Raw genomic sequence first — 16288 nt, 5'->3', positions numbered from 1 at the left:
CAACTAGTGGTACTACAGGTGCTATTCCAACTGTGGTACGAGCTACACCTCGACCTCTACCTCGGACCCCGGCCTCTACCACGGCCCCGGCCTCTCGCGGCCCTAACTGGTGGCTGACCGTCTGATCCGGTAGTACGTGTCCTTACCATCTGTGAGAGAATAAAATAACAGAAATTTAGTTTTCAGAATCAACAAATTCGCACGACAGAATACAAGAAAGTGAAATTTTCCTAAGGGTACTGCAGCCTCTCGAAGATAAGTACAGACATCTCCGTACCGATCCACAATACTCTACTAAACCTGCTTATGACTCGTGAGACCTATGTAACCTAGGCTCTGATACCAACTTGTCACGGGCCAAAATCCCAACATGTCGTGATGACGCCTATCTCGATACTAGGCAAGCCGATAATCTCAATAAACCAAAACTTCTCTTTAAGGTTGAAAATATAATATTTAAATACAATATAAACACTCCCCAAAACCTGGTGTCACTGAGTACATGAGCATCTATTATGAATACAAGTCTGGAAAATATAGTCTATAATAGTCTGAGACCAAATACAGTAAACAAAGATATAGAGAAGGAGAGACAAGGTCTGCGGAACACGGCAGCTACCTCAAAATCTCCTGAAAATCAACCGCGCGAAATGATCAACACCCGCTATGTCCGGGAACACCTGGATCTGCACACGAAGTACAGGGTGTAGTATAAGTACAACCAACTCAGCAAGTAACAATAATAAATAAGGAACTGAAGATAGTAACGAGCTACACAGATATGGTTCATTTTCAGTAATTCCAGCAAAGAATAGACATGTTATCAAATCTGGCAGTTTAATGTCAAATCAATTTTTATACAGTTTCTGTTCATGTAATCCGTATATCAACAATCTTTCAGAGATTTCACAACAATGACAGATAGCAACTAAGTGCAACAATAAATAGAAATCAAGTACAACCTCTTAGGACAACAATCACTCACTGGGCTCCCAGCCCTCATCACTCCCTGGGCTCCAAGCCCTCATCACTCACTCTCAATGGGTACCCGCGCTCACTATGGGTGTACAGACTCCGGAGGGGCTCCTACAGCCCAAGCACTATAATCTACACGGACAACTCAAGTGCCATAATATAAATATCTGGATCTGCACGACCAAGTCACGTGTTGCACAGCCAACTCACGTGATATAGTATAATATAAGGATTTGCACGGCCAACTCACGTGCTGCATGGCCAACTCACGTGCTATAGTATAATATAAGGATTTGCACGGCCAACTCACGTGCTGCACGGACAACTCACGTGCTGCACGGACAACTCACGTGCTATGATATCAATATCTCACAATCAGGCCCTCGGCCTCTCTAAGTCATAAATCTCTCCAGTCTCTCGAGCTCTCATTATTCATGAAATCAGCCCAAACAACAATGATATGATGTATCAATAATAATAACAGAGACTGAGATAAAATGTGCAAGTAAAAACTGAGACTGAGTACATATAGCATTTAAGAGGCAATTCAACAAGTACGCGACCTCTGTGGATCCCAACAGTACTATCACATAGCCTAAGCATGATTTCTAACATGATTTACAGTCAAATCTTATCAACACATAGAGAGCATATAGCTAACAACAAATTATTCAACTTTACAATTTTTTCGGGATAGACCAAGTCACAATTCCCTCGATGCACGCCCACACGCCCATCACCTAGCATGTGCGTCACCTCCAAAATAATCACATGATACCAAAATTCGGGGTTTAATACCCTTAGGACCAGATTTAAAACTGTTACTTACCTCAAAATGTGAAACTCTTTACTCTGTTATGCCTTTGCCTCGCAAATCGGCCTCCGAATGCCTTGAATCTAGTCACAAATAATTCGTTTCAGTCAATAAAATTTATTGGAATTAATTCCATAAGAAAATACTAATTTTTCATAAAAATCATAAATTTAGCTCAAAAATTGCCCGTGGGGCCTATGTCTCGGAACCCGACAAAAGTTACAAAATCCGAAAGCCCATTCAACCACGAGTCTACCCATACCAATTTTACCAAAATCCGACCTCAACTCGACCCTCAAATCTACAAATCTTATTTTCAAATTTCTAAGTTCCAATCTCCGATTTACACCTCAAAATCATGTAATCTAGTCGGATTATTCGATGATAATTCAATATTATGGAGTAGAAATGATCACAAGGGACTTACCTCAAGTTTTCCTTGAAAATATATCAAAAATCGCCTCTCCTCAAGCTCCAATTTGTCAAAAATGACGAATGGGACGAAGTCCCTGTTTTTATAATTCTGCCCAGACAACCTCGGTTCTGCCTCGATCTTGGCCTTCGATCGAGGTCCTTGATCCTAGGCCTTGATCCTGGGCCTCGATCCTGGGCCTCGATCCTGGCCCTCGATCCTAGGCCTCGATCCTAGCTTCAATCCTGAAGCTCGATCATGGCCCTCGACCCTGGCCTTCGATCATGTCTTCGACCTTGCCTTTGACAGTGATCCTCGATCATGGGCTCGATCATGGCTTCGATCGTGTCCCTCGACCCTCAGCTCGATCATGGCTTTGATCGTGGCCCTCGACCCTGGGCTCGATCATGGCTTCGATCGTGACCCTCGACCCTGGGCTCGATCTAAGCTCATATCTGGGCTCGATTCTAAGAGATTTCTGGGCTCGAATCTGGTAGAAGAAATTTCCAGCAGAAGGAAATTGCAGCAGTTGTTGTAGTTCAAGTATTGATCCGTTAACCATCCAAAACTCGCCTGAGGCCCTCGGGACCTCAACCAAATATACTAACAAGTCCTAAAACATCATACGAACTTAGTCAAATCCTCAAATCAACTCAAACAACGCTAAAACCATGAATTATGCCCAAATTCAAGCCTATTTAACTTTGAAATTTCTAATTTCTACAAATAACGCCGAAACCTATCAAATCACATCCGATTGACCTCAAATTTTGCACACAAGTCATAAATAACATAACATACCTATTAAAAATTTTAGAATATGATTTCGACCCCGATATCAAAAAGTCAACCCCTCGGTCAAACTTCCCAAAAATTTAACTTTCGGCATTTCTAGTCTAATTCCTCTACGTACCTCCAAAAATTCTTGCGGACACGCTCCTAAGTCTGAAATCACCATATGGAGCTATTGAAATTATCAGAATTCAAATCCGAGGTCATTTACACATAGGTCCATATCCGGTCCACTTTTCTAACTTAAATTTTTTTTAATTATGAGACTAAGTGTCTCATTTCACTCCGAATTCCTTCTGGACCCGAACCAACTAACCCGATAAGTCATAAATCAATATCAAGGCATAAATTGAGAAGTAAATGGGGAAATAAGGTTATAATATTCAAAATGACCGGCCGAGTCATTACATTTTCTACCTATTGCACCAAGTAATTAACCCGAAATGACAATAAAGGAGCAATAAATATTCAAAGTTGAAAAGGATTTATGCTGAGGGACGACTTTAGAAAAATCATAAGAGTTCAAGAGAGGTTGTATTACAATGGTTTAACTGTTTGTTTGGATAAACGATAAGTTGGCGGTTTTCACCTTTAACAGAGCATACCATATATGAAACGAATCGAGCATTAGCTTTTCGAATACCATTACAGATTTATTTTTTATTCTTTTTAAAAAAAATACCATTAAAGTTGTAAATCTTTATTTTTCTTCCCCCATTTTCCTTTTTTCTCCTCTCCATTTCTCTTTTCTCCATTTTCCCCAAGTTTTAGTGTAGATTAGAGACACATGGTATTGAGAACACATGTGTATTTATTCTTTGTACAGATTAGTTGTAGTGTAGTTGGTACAGCTGTACACAACTGTACATATGTACATAATATAAATAGGCGTAGATATGTTTTGTACTAAGCAACTTTTACATTTTGTATCTTGTACACTTTAGCTCTGTTAATTTCTAATGAAAGAGAAGGTTCCAGAAGACTCTCTGCCTAGGTCCTTCTCAATCCTCCATTAGAGCTCATTCGAGGTGAGCTTTTCCTCTTCATTTCTTCTACTATTCTGTCATGGTATCAGAGCTAGGATCTCAATCCTAGGCTCAATCAGTCGATTATTCATTCGATTATATCTCTACGATACTTTTTTATGCGAGTAGCAAAATTTCCCCAATTTTCGATCCTCTATAAGTATGGCTATTGACGAAAACACGACGGATTCCACAAATCCGCTTCTAGATTCGACAAATCCACTCTACATGCATTCATCTGAAAGTGCGGGTTCTATGCTTGTACCGGTACCTTTCGAACGGATCGGGATATAGGTCATGGAGAAGAGGAGTTCTCAGAGATCTCTCAGTGAAAAATAAGGCGGGATTCATAAATGGGAAATACAGGAAATCGGATTCCAAGGACCCTAATTATGATCAATGGAAATGATGTGACGATATGGTCATGTCGTGGATTCTGAATTCTATCTCAAAGGATTTAGCGGATAGTCTACAATATGTTAATGATGCTCAGGAACTTTGGCAGGAACTAGAGGATAGATATGACCAGGCAAACGGAGCGAAGCTGTATCAATTGCGGAAAGAGATAAATGATTTAAGTCAAGGAACCCTAGACATCACTGGGTATTACACTAATATAAAGAAGCTCTGGGAAGAGCTAAACACGTTAAATGCACATGCTCAGTGCAAATGCAATTGTACATGTGGTGCTAAGGCAAATATGCAGAAGGCTGATGTAAGGCCCTGTAAAAGTTTTGCATATGAAAAATAATGTTTCGTAGTGCCGAATTGGTTTTACGTGTTTTGGCGGAAAAATACGTTTCTGCGGTCCATTATGCGACCGCAAAATCACTATGCGGGCCACATAATGGCCGCAGAAGTGAGGCAGAAGAGGGCCAATTTAGATTAAATATGCGGTCGACAATGCGACCGCATAACTGTTCCGCGGTCACTATGCGACCACAGAACATGTATGCGGGCCGCATAGTGACCGCATACACAGACAGATATTTGCAGTATTGGACACCGATTATGCGACCGATATACGGTCCGTATAACCATTATGCGGTCGCATATGCAACCGCAGACCTTGTTCTGGAACTTCATTTTTGGGTTTTTAAAACGTGACCCTACTTCGTTAAATACACGTTTTGGGCTATTTTTGAGCTATAATCTGATATTTTAGAGTGAGAGAGAGTGACCTAGAGTGAGAAGGTGTTCTTCAATAATTGTTCTTCAATTCTTGCTCAAGGTTTGGAAGATTAAGAAGGGAAACTCACTAGGTCTTCATCCTAGAGATAAGATTCTACACCCTAACCCCTAATTTCAAAATTATCTGAAAATAGGTAATTAGCAAGATAATTTTTGGGCATGAGAGTTGTTTATTTTACATGCATGTGATATCAAGGGGTGTAGGAAGATTGTTGAACTAAGCATGGTAAAGATTGGGTTGTGGGATGATGGAATCCTCCATAAAAGGACCTTGAAACCTTATGCACACCTAGTGTTTGATAAAATGCTCAAATGAGCTAGAACCATGATCATCCTCCTAATTTTAATTCAATTTGTTATATTTCTACAATAGATTGAAGTTGCTAAGAATTTTGAAATATTTTAGAGTTTAAGGAAGCTCAATTGAGGTATGTTGGCTAAACTCTTCTCTTAGAATTAGATTCCATGATATTCATGTAAAATATGTAAGTCCCGAGTGGTTCATTATAAAATTGGCTATTCCGAGTAAGACTGGGTTGAAAAATATATGTTCAGCAAGTAACCCGAACGCTTTATTTATGTTGTGTTATCAATTGAGGATGTGGTAAAATATGGGTTGTGCATTAATAATGTTTCGACTTCAAGTCAAGTTCAAACGAAGGCTATTATGCCATTTTTTTGTGAAATACCTATATGTGCTTTAGACTCTTAATTGCTCACAGGTGTACTACACACCTTGAATTGAATTGTTGTTGTTGGTAATGATGACGTTTATGTTTGAAAGTGAAAAGGTGAGCATGAAATACTAAATATGGCCAACGTGCCAAGAATGATCTTATAAATTATGGCCATTGGTGCCAATGAAATGAAAATATGTGAAAGTAATTTGAAATGCGATGATTGATACAAAAAGGTTGATGTCTCGAATAAGACAGCCTATCCGATCGGGTCGTAATCGGACATCATGCCGCACACATGGTGGTGATTGTGCTGGAAATTGTAATTGAAATTGTGATTGTGGTTGATGTCCCTAATGGATAGCCTAGCCGATCGGGTCGTGATCGGACTCCGTGTTAAAGACGGTGTTACTGATACTGAAAGTAATTGCGGTTGATGTCTCTAATGAGATAGCCTAGCCGATCGGGTCGTGATCGGACTCCGTGCTGAGAGTACGGTAGTATTGGTATTGTGAATAATGGTATTGTGAACAATGAAATATCGATACTAAAAATCTCCCAATGTGAGATATGGAAATTAATTGAAATACTGTCTTGATCCTAAATTGAGGTTTGGTGTTGATTAAAGCTTCCATTAACATTATGATAATCTTGTTTGTATTATTTGTCATTCTATTGAGAGAGTGTTTAGTTATACATACTAGTGCTATTCGACAGTACTAACGTCCCTTTTGCCGGGGGCGCTGCATCCTTAAATGGATCCAGGTGGTTCCACAATAGGAAATATTGATCAGTGATAGCAGTACACCTTCTTCTCAGCTGACTTGGTGAGCCCCACTTCATCCCGGGGTCATGTATCTTTTGTTCTTTGTGTATTCTGTTTGAGGTATAGTCGGGGCCTTGTTGCCGGCATCATCATTGAACTCTTCTTTATCTATAGAGGCTTCGTAGACGTAGTGTGGGTTGTATATTGGTGCTGGAAAAGACAAACTATATTATGTTGTGGTTATATTACTTGTCCTATTTGAGACTTTAAAAATGATGAAACCCATTAATAATGAATTGGTATAATAGACATGATCACGTTTTTGTCTAATTAATAAAAAATATGTATTATATTCATTCGTGGATGAGTTTGGGTAGAAGAAAATCTAACAGGCTTGCTCGGTCGAGTTCGCTCGGTTGAGCGCCGGTCGCGCTTCTCGGTTTTGGGGCGTGACAGCTGAGTATGACAAAAGGTTGATTCAGTTCTTAATGGGGATAAACGAAGTTTATACTGTGGTAAGGGGAGTATTCTGATGATGAATCTGTTGCTTTCACTCGCACAGGCTTTTTTAATCCTTATCCAAGAGGAGAAACAAAGAGAGGTCAAACCAAACAATTAATTTGGGATTGAATCTACTGCCCTGAGTGCAAATAGGTCAGGAGGAAATTCTTTCAGAACAAGCTATAATCAACAATCAAATACTTCAGACAATGCTGGATATATAGACTATAATCAACAAGGAAACAGAACTGGGAACAATAACTACAGGGGAGGATATTCTGGGAGCAGACCCCGGCCTTTTGTGACTATTGTAAGAAACTAGGTCACACTAAGGAAAGATGCTACAAATTACATGGTTATCCATAAGATTCAAGGTTCAACAAAGGAAAGAGACTTGCTGCCAATGTACATGGAATTCAAAGTGAGAATGGCATTGAAGGTGAATATGTAGACAATGGCCAAGTACAATAACATGATCGAACCATGCAAAACCTTACAAAGGAATAGTATAACCAACTGCTGAGCATCCTGGAGAATTTTCATGCTGGAAATGGAGGAAATGAACTGAAAGCAGGAGCTGTGAACTTTGCAGGTATTTCAGCTTGCTCAACTTCCTTTGATTCTGGTACTAACTCATATGAGTGTTTTAGATCAATTGTTGATTCGTGGATACTTGATTCTGGGGCATCAAATCACATGACCTATAACAAATCCATGTTGACCAATGTGAAAACTCTAGTATACCCTCTCTTAGTTACACTGCCTAATGGTTATAAGGTGAAGGTGACATTGATGGGAGATGTAGTCATGAGTCCTAGTTTCACCCTGAAAAGAGTCATTTTTGTCCCTAGTTTCAAATTCAGCCTAATTTTTATGCATTGCTTAACAGTTCAACTTGATTGCTTTGTTATATTTACCAAATTTGCTTGTATCCTTTTGCAGTCCCCTTCACTGAAGAGGCCTCTGGCAACTGGTAAAGGTAAAGATGGTATGTACCTTTACACCTCAGATTCCTGCAAGTCTAATTCCTTGGTTAATGCCAATTCATCTAATAAAGGTGATGCAATCACTAAATCTGTTTCAGATGTTCCATCTAGCCTAACTAGTAGTAATAATATTGTCTCACACTCTGTTTCACATGTTGTACCTAGTTCACACAACTCTGTTTCACACACTTCTTCTCACGAATGCAATAAAGTTGTCACAAATTCTCATATGCAATGTAAAGGAAATGCCAATTCTACATACAATGCACCTATGTTTGATAAATATATGATTGATCTCTTGTGGCGCAATAGATTGGGACGTGTACCATTTGCCAAAATGAGAGGAATTGAATCCATACTTGTTCATTTTCACTCAAACAACCTTTCATTTGTCATATATGCCCAATGTCTAGACAAAACAGATTTTCCTTTCCAGAAAGAACTATAGTCACAACCAAAATATTTGAAATCCTACATGTTGATTTATGGGGGACCTATCATGTCCCAACACATGATAGGCATAAGTACTTCATCACCCTAGTAGATAACTACAGTAGGTGTACTTGGACACACCTGCTTAGATGCAAAAGTAATGCTCTGCAGGAAGTCAAGGCTTTCACTGCCATGGTAAAGAATCAATTCAATTGCTCCATTAAGACCATTAGAACTGACAATGGTCTTGAGTTCATAAACTCTGAGACTGCTTCCTTCTTGCAGTCCTAGGGCATTATACATCAGAAAACATGTCCCTATACGCTCCAACAGTATGGCATAGTAGAAAGAAAACACAAGTATCTTTTAGAAACAGCCAGGGCACTGTTGTATCAGTCTAAACTCCCCATGCAATACTGGGGAGAATGCATTCTCATCTCAACCTATTTGATTAACAGACTCCCTTCTACTACCCTCAAAAACAAATGCCCATTGGAGTTACTTTAGAAAAGAAAACCCAACTATTCTCACCTTAAAAGTTTTGGACGCCTTTGTTTTCCTACAACCCTCAAAACTTACAAAGATAAATTTGAAGCAAGATCCTTACCTCATATTTTTCTGGGATATCCCTTTGGGACAAAGGGAAATAAGGTACTCAATCTAGTCACAAAGAGAATTCATGTATCAAGAGATGTTGTATTCCATGAAAGTGTATTTCCTTTTGCTTTGCATTCTGATTCCAATAGAGTATTTCCCTCATTTCCACGAGTAAATTCAGATTTGGCACAAGACATGTTTCCTCCTCACGAGTCAGTATCTCTTCCTAGTTCACCTAGTCCATATCTTCCAGCTATGTCACCTGACTCCTCATCATCACCAGGGCTGAGTGAATCTAATTCTCATACAACTTCAAACTTTGAAGAATATTCTACCTTGTTTGACAACAATCAGCATGAGACATCTACCAATAATACTCCCAACTTAATGATTCAACAACCTAATAAAACATCAGGAAGACCCTCCAGAACTCTCAAAGTCCCTACCTATTTGAAAGATTATAACTACTCATTCCCCAAGTTACAGACAAGCCACCTTAACTCTCCTTCCAGCAGCAACCAAAGCACTACCTCACTTTCTTTTAATGTATCTATACCTAATGCCCAATGTGTTTCACTCAATGCTTTGAGTTCTGATAGTCAGCAATTGATTAAAAACATTTTACATGGGACTGAGCCCTGTTCATATGAAGAGGCAGCTGCTGATCCTGCATGGCAAACAGCTATGAATCAGGAATTTGAAGCACTTTATGCCAACCATACTTGGAGTTTAGTGCCATTTCCAGTTGGAAAAAGAACAATAGGTTGTAAATGGGTATATAAGGTGAAGTACAAAGGCAGATGGGAGCATAGAAAGATTTAAAGCAAGGCTAGTAGTAAAGGGATACACTCAGCAGGCAGGGATAGACTATACAGAAACTTTTTCACCAGTAGTAAAGATGACAACTGTTTGAGCTCTAATTGGGACAACAGTGAAGAAAGGATGGGAGATCTTCCAACTAGATGTCAACAATCCATTCCTCCATGGGGACCTCCATAAGAAAGTATATATGGAAGTACCTCCAGGTCTTGTTGTGGAAAGACCAGGCTTAGTGTACAAATTGAATAAGTCCTTATATGGTCTGAAACAAGCAAGCAGGCAATGGTATGAGAAGTTGACTGCAGCACTCTGTTCCAGAGGATACACACACTCCCTACTCGACTATTCATTGTTCTACAAGAAGCATGGAACTTTAGTGGTGTTTGTGGCTGTTTATGTAGATGATGTCCTAATAACAAGGACTGATTTACAGGAAATAGAAGCACTGAAGGCTTTCTTACATGAGACCTTCAAAATAAAGGACATGGGAAGGCTACATTATTTCCTGGGATTGGAGATTCTGTACAAGGATGATGGGGTACGAATATCTCAAAGGAAATTCACAATGGATCTATTGACAGAGTTTGATTGCACCAAGTACTCTACTTTAACTTCTCCACTTAACCCTTCAACTAAGCTAAGTGCAGATAAAGGGTCTTTACTTCCTGATCCTTCTCACTATAGGAGACTAGTAGGAAAGCTAAATTTCTTAACTAATATAAGGCTTGACATATCTTATAGTGTGCAGCATTTGAGTCAATACATGCAGAGTCCTACGGAGCCACACCTGAAAGTCGCATACCATGTACTTAGGTACCTTAAAGGTGATCCAAGCTTAGGGATTTTTCTATCCAACAGCAAAAACTACAGGGTTCAAGCCTTCTGTGACTCAGACTGGGCAACCTGCCCTGAGTCAAGGAAATCAGTTAGTAGATATGTTGTGTTGCTAGGTGATAGCCCTATTAGCTGAAAATCTAAGAAACAACACACTATTTCATTATTCTCAGCAGAAGCAGAATACAGAGCAGCTAGACAAGTTGTGGGAGAATTAGTGTGGTTACTTAGGCTGCTTGAAGAATTGACAGTTCCCTTAACATTACTTGTCTCGGTTTTCTGTGATAGCCAAGCAGCTCTCCACATAGCTAAGAATTCTGTATTTCATGAACGTATAAAATACATAGAAGTGGACTGCCACTTTGTGAGGAATCAACTACACGAGGGATTCATCTCATTACATCCCATTTTCACACATGAGCAGCTGGCAGATATATTCACCATGCCTCTTACATGGATCAAACATTGTAATTTACTTAGCAAGTTGGCTGTGAGTTCCTCCCTTCCAACTCGAGGGGGGTAGTGAGAACACGTGTGTATTTATTCTTTGTACAGATTAGTCGCAGTGTAGTTGGTACAGCTGTACATAACTGTACACATGTACACAGTATAAATAGGCGTAGATATTTTTTGTACTAAGCAACTTTTACATTTTATATCTTGTACACTTTTAGCTCTGTTCATTTCTAATGAAAGAGAAGGTTCCAGGCCTATGTCCTTCTTCATCCTCCATTAGAGCTCATTCGAGGTGAGCTTTTCCTCTTCATTTTTTCTATTATTCTGTCACATGGCATATGTTAGAATTAATGCCTAAGATTTAATTGATTAAAACAATGCCCTAACCATGGTTTAAATATTTAATAACTTGTCCGTAAATATACTAAAATAAATTTGTTGGAATCAAAGTTAAAAACAATCACTGTATATTTGCTCTTTCATAGAGTCCAAGTGAAAAAACAATCATTATAACGTATCTACAATTCATTCCATTTACTTTTGAATATGAACTAATTATACATCTAATATTATATTTTAACTCATTTCCTACTCCGACAAGAAAAATTCCCTATTAGAATTATTACATCGTCTACAAAGAGGTTTTTACCTTTGATTCCAACAACAACAAAAAAACTACACTGAACAACTTCTTCAAGTAGTGAGGAAATTCTAGATGATGTAATTTGACGTTTTTTTTTATTTGGACTCCACACAAAAATAAAAATAGCATCACTGTAATTGTAATAAAGAAAATTACAGTGAATTGTGTATGGAATATGCAAAATTTGTTTTGGCGCGAAGAGGGAGAAAAGAGATTAAATAAATGGGAGAAATAATCGGGTAAACTGATAAAGAAGCAAATAGATACTGTTTAGGAAAAGAAAAAGTAGGAAGAGAGAGAAAAGTTTTTAATATATTTATGGACAAGTTATTAATTACTTAAACCATGGTTAGGGTCTTGCTTTAGTCAATTAAATCTTTAGTCATTAATTCTGACCTATACCATGTGTATTACTCATTTGCTTATATCTAACATATTTATATATAACTTTATAAAGAAATGCATCGTAACTATTTTATTTAGAAATTACTACTTTTGTTTTTCTTAATTCATACAACATATCAATGAAACCATTACCAATTATCTAAGTGATTACCACGCCAAATTGGGAGGTTGAAGTGGTTAACACACCACAGGAAAATAATACAAATTCATTTGAGCACAACGTATTGTATGGAGAAAGAAAAGATTGGAGCAGTATTCTTAATTCTTTCAATCGATTCCAATTTCCAAACATAAAAATAGAAAAGTACATGTACCAATACATTGCAAGACTATTTAGTTGATTATGCAATGCTGGGGAACCTCCACAAATAAAGCTTATTAAGACCTACTCCTGTGCCACAGAACCAAGAAGCAGTGATGCAACAATGCTGTTACCACCCACTACTTAGAAAACAGAATAACATTGATTTCAAATCCATTCAGAGCATTCTATCAGAGCATATTCTTTAATTTGAGTTGAGTTCCTACACATATGGAACTGGAATTCTCTGTGTTTCTGGGCCAGCTTCCATATCTTCCCAGAGTACATCCGAGAGTGCCATCGTCAATTCTCCAACTTCCCCTGTCACAATAAACAATGTTATTCTTCTCACAGATGCTTGCAAATTACAAATCATCCATACGCAGCTAACTTTACTATCAATGGGTGGACATAAACTAGAATGGTAAGCCAACGTTTTCTGGTTTCCATATAGTATATTGCATATTAAGCGTGCTCATCATACCAACTATTGTTATAAAGGAAGTGAGAAGAAAAGTAGTTGAGTGGACTTACCATTTCCAATAGGTTTCTCATCCCACATGATGATAGGTAATAAAGGAAGTGTGCTTCCAACATACATCATTTCAGCAGCCTTTTTGGCATCTTCGATCGTGATGTCAGTAGTTTTGACACTTCTCAAACGTCCCTGCTCGACCAACTTGGGTGCAAGTTGAAGAAGCCTCATAGCAGTACACCCACTTAAGATCTTATCAAAGCTAGGCAAGATAAGCTCCTTCTCAGCTGTTATGAAAGCAACATTCACATTTGGACCTTCGGCGATATAACCTTCTTCGTCAACCCAAATAGAAGCAAATGCTCCCTTATCCTCGGCTTCCATTTTGGAGAGGACATTAGGCAAGTAGTTCACATTTTTCATAGTGGCAAAAAGAGGTGATTTCATGGGGATTGCAGACGTTATCACTTTTACCCCTTCTTTGCATTGTGAGAAATCCTCATCGATCACGACAGCATAGAATGCAGATGTTGGGCAACCAGCTGGGGAGAGTAAGAAGTCCCCAGGCCCTGCGCTCAACCAATATCTCAGAGTGCCTTTCCTCATCTTTGATGCTGCAGCAAGTTGAATTAGAATGCTTTTAAGTTCTGAAAATGTAAATGGAGACGCGACTCTGACTTTCGATGCTGATCTAAGGAAGCGGTTAAGATGGACATCCAATTCATACAGATATCTGCACTAGAAAACCAAAGAGAGGCTGAAGTAACCACACAATTGTAATGCTTAGTAACTTGGCTCACGGACTCTAACATAAAGTTAGAATTAGGAATTGTGGGGGGGGAGGAGGGGGGGAATAGACTGAAAAGGAAAGTGCATTGTATATCAGAATTATAGGAATTGAAGCGCACTATTCCCAGAGTCTAACATAACTTGATGCTTTCAAAGATCAATTGACAAATTATAACATCATTGTTTAAGGAACTAGACTAGACTCATACCCGTCCAAAATAATAGCGGTGTCAAAGACACCATGTCCTCGATGAACCATGTGATCATCCATTGGAATAACCATCATTGCTGGATCAAGAATGATTCCGCCAAATATGCTAGAATACATTGCTGGATAAGGTTGCTGCTTCACTGAATTCCATTTCTCGTGCAACTTTTCAAGTAACTGTTTCAATAAAAACATCTAACTATAGTCACGACACTAAAAATGTGGATGACTATCAATGGATATAGTAGAAATATTGCAAACATACAGGGGAACTTCTTTGATTCATTTTCTTTTGCTTTAGATCATTAACTTTATCATATACTGGAGCACTGCTTATGGCTTAAACACAATCTTGTTTTGGAGGATAAAGCAATTATACTTGCTCTTATTTTGCCATAAGAACTAGCCCCTCAAGGAGGCTCCCCCCACACTATAGTCTATACTTACTCTTGAACTGCATCGAAAGGAGCAAAATAATCTCCCATGCTGTTACAGTTGAAAAAAGGGCAGCCTGATGCACGAAGCATCCCGCATCACACATTCACACAGGGTCCAGGGAAGGGCCGCACCCCAAGGGGTGTGATGTAGGTAGCCTACACTGATACAAGCATCAGTTGTTGATTCCACGATTATTATCTATCAACTCTTTCTACATTTATTATTATTATTATTATTATTATTACTATTATTATGATTATTTATACATCCTGTTAGCTCCAATTTTCCAATATATACGGGTGCAGAACAAATAATTGCTCTTTGGAAACTACGATATTGTCATTAACAAGCTAATAAGGCAAACACAACAGTATCTAGTCAAGCTAAAGATAAAGAGAGATTTCACAATTTTCACCTCTTCAGAGGATGAGAACACATGAACTTTGAAATCTTCCACATTCTTAGTCGCTGTTGCTATAGCTGCTGCTCGGGAAAAACCATATCACAAACACCAAAGAGCAAGTTATGTTTGACAATCATCAAAACTAGTTGGAGCAAATCCAATGAGAACAAAAAAAAGTTAGAAGAGAGAGAGAGAAAGAGTACCTGAAGTCTGATCATAAGAAGAGTTGGAGGCAGCCATAGCGCAAAAGATTGAAACTTGACAAAGAAATAGGAGATGGGTGTTGAAAGTGAGGTGAAGGGAATGAGGAGGAGCAGAGTTTTATAGTACTAGTCGAAAACAGATGACATATGAGACGAAAGCAGTCCCTTGGGTTCCATCATACGACTGTAAAGAGTAGAAAAGAATCAATTTTTTGACTTATCGTTTGGAGTTGGTACTAGGAGCCCATTTAGACATTTGAAAATTTTTCATTTTTAAGCGAAAATTTTTTCAGAAATCAATGTTCTGCCATAAATTTTCAAGATGAATTTTGAATTTTCGAAAATTTGAAAACCTCGCAAAAATTCAAAAACAACCCAAAACTTATATTATGTCCAAACGCCCACTAGATTATTTTGGAGTTTGGACAGTGGTTTGATGCTTAACGACAGAGCTGCCGTCCAACTACTATTTCTTCAAGAAAATTTGCTCTTGTGTGATTCAAAATGGTCATTTTTCTATTTCAATCGGATGTATGGGCTTTTCGTTTCAGAGCACATATGAAATGACCTTCCAATCGATGTTGCGAAAAGTTTATGTAAAAGGAAACAGTGCTATCTTTCGCATGTTATACAATGTTTTTTTTCCTCTCTATCTAAAACAAAATGACATTATTTATCGTTACAGAATTTTGATTTTTTCAAATTCTTTTTAAAATATTTTAACTTCATAAGTTGTGATTTTATTGTACTTTTAAATAGCCCTTCAGTAAGTTAATTTATTTTAAAAGTACGCATTAACTTTTTCGGAATAGAAAAAAGTAATCATTTAGAAAGTTAAATAGCTTTTCTTTAATTAAAGTTTCTTAAACAGTAATCCCTCCCTGTCCAAATAAGTGACTATTTTACCTTTTTATTTTGGTCTCAAATAAGTATCTATTTACATATTCAAACAACAACAACAACAAACTCAGTGTAACCTCACAAGTGGGATCTGGGGAGGGTAGTATGTATGCAGACCTTACCCCCTACCTTCAAGAAGGCAGAGAGACTGTTTCCGAAAGACCCCGCTTAGGAAAAATAAAAGGAAGGGCAACAACAATTACACCAGTTATAAAATCGAATCAAAAATACAAAGATACAAAACTA

The 16288-nt window shown here is 38.2% G+C and overlaps 1 protein-coding gene across 1 annotated transcript; it reads right to left on the bottom strand.

Moving 5' to 3' along the window:
* Positions 1–12590: 12590 nt before the first annotated feature.
* Positions 12591–15331, bottom strand: LOC107826702 (D-amino-acid transaminase, chloroplastic-like). The gene is made up of 5 exons (XM_016653721.2): positions 15143–15331; positions 14952–15019; positions 14100–14275; positions 13161–13834; positions 12591–12947 (listed from the first exon to the last, which is right to left on the bottom strand). The coding sequence occupies exons 1-5, from the start codon at positions 15177–15179 to the stop codon at positions 12850–12852; spliced, it is 1053 nt and encodes a 350-aa protein (XP_016509207.2). The 5' UTR covers positions 15180–15331; the 3' UTR covers positions 12591–12849.
* Positions 15332–16288: the final 957 nt, after the last annotated feature.

The sequence above is a fragment of the Nicotiana tabacum genome, chromosome 2, assembly GCF_000715075.1.
Source record: "Nicotiana tabacum cultivar K326 chromosome 2, ASM71507v2, whole genome shotgun sequence".
NCBI lineage: Eukaryota > Viridiplantae > Streptophyta > Magnoliopsida > Solanales > Solanaceae > Nicotiana > Nicotiana tabacum.
Note: the sequence above shows the minus strand (reverse complement) of the source record. Positions and strands in the feature narration are given on the sequence as shown.

Bases quoted from the DNA above. Each gene is read 5' to 3' on its own strand.
- LOC107826702 (XM_016653721.2), bottom strand. From the start codon at position 15,179: ATGGCTGCCTCCAACTCTTCTTATGATCAGACTTCAG. The intron at 13,835-14,099 runs GTATGAGTCTAG...TTTCTAGTGCAG, and splicing joins ACCGCTATTATTTTGGACGG to ATATCTGTATGAATTGGATG. The intron at 12,948-13,160 runs GTAAGTCCACTC...TTATTGTGACAG, and splicing joins TGAGAAACCTATTGGAAATG to GGGAAGTTGGAGAATTGACG.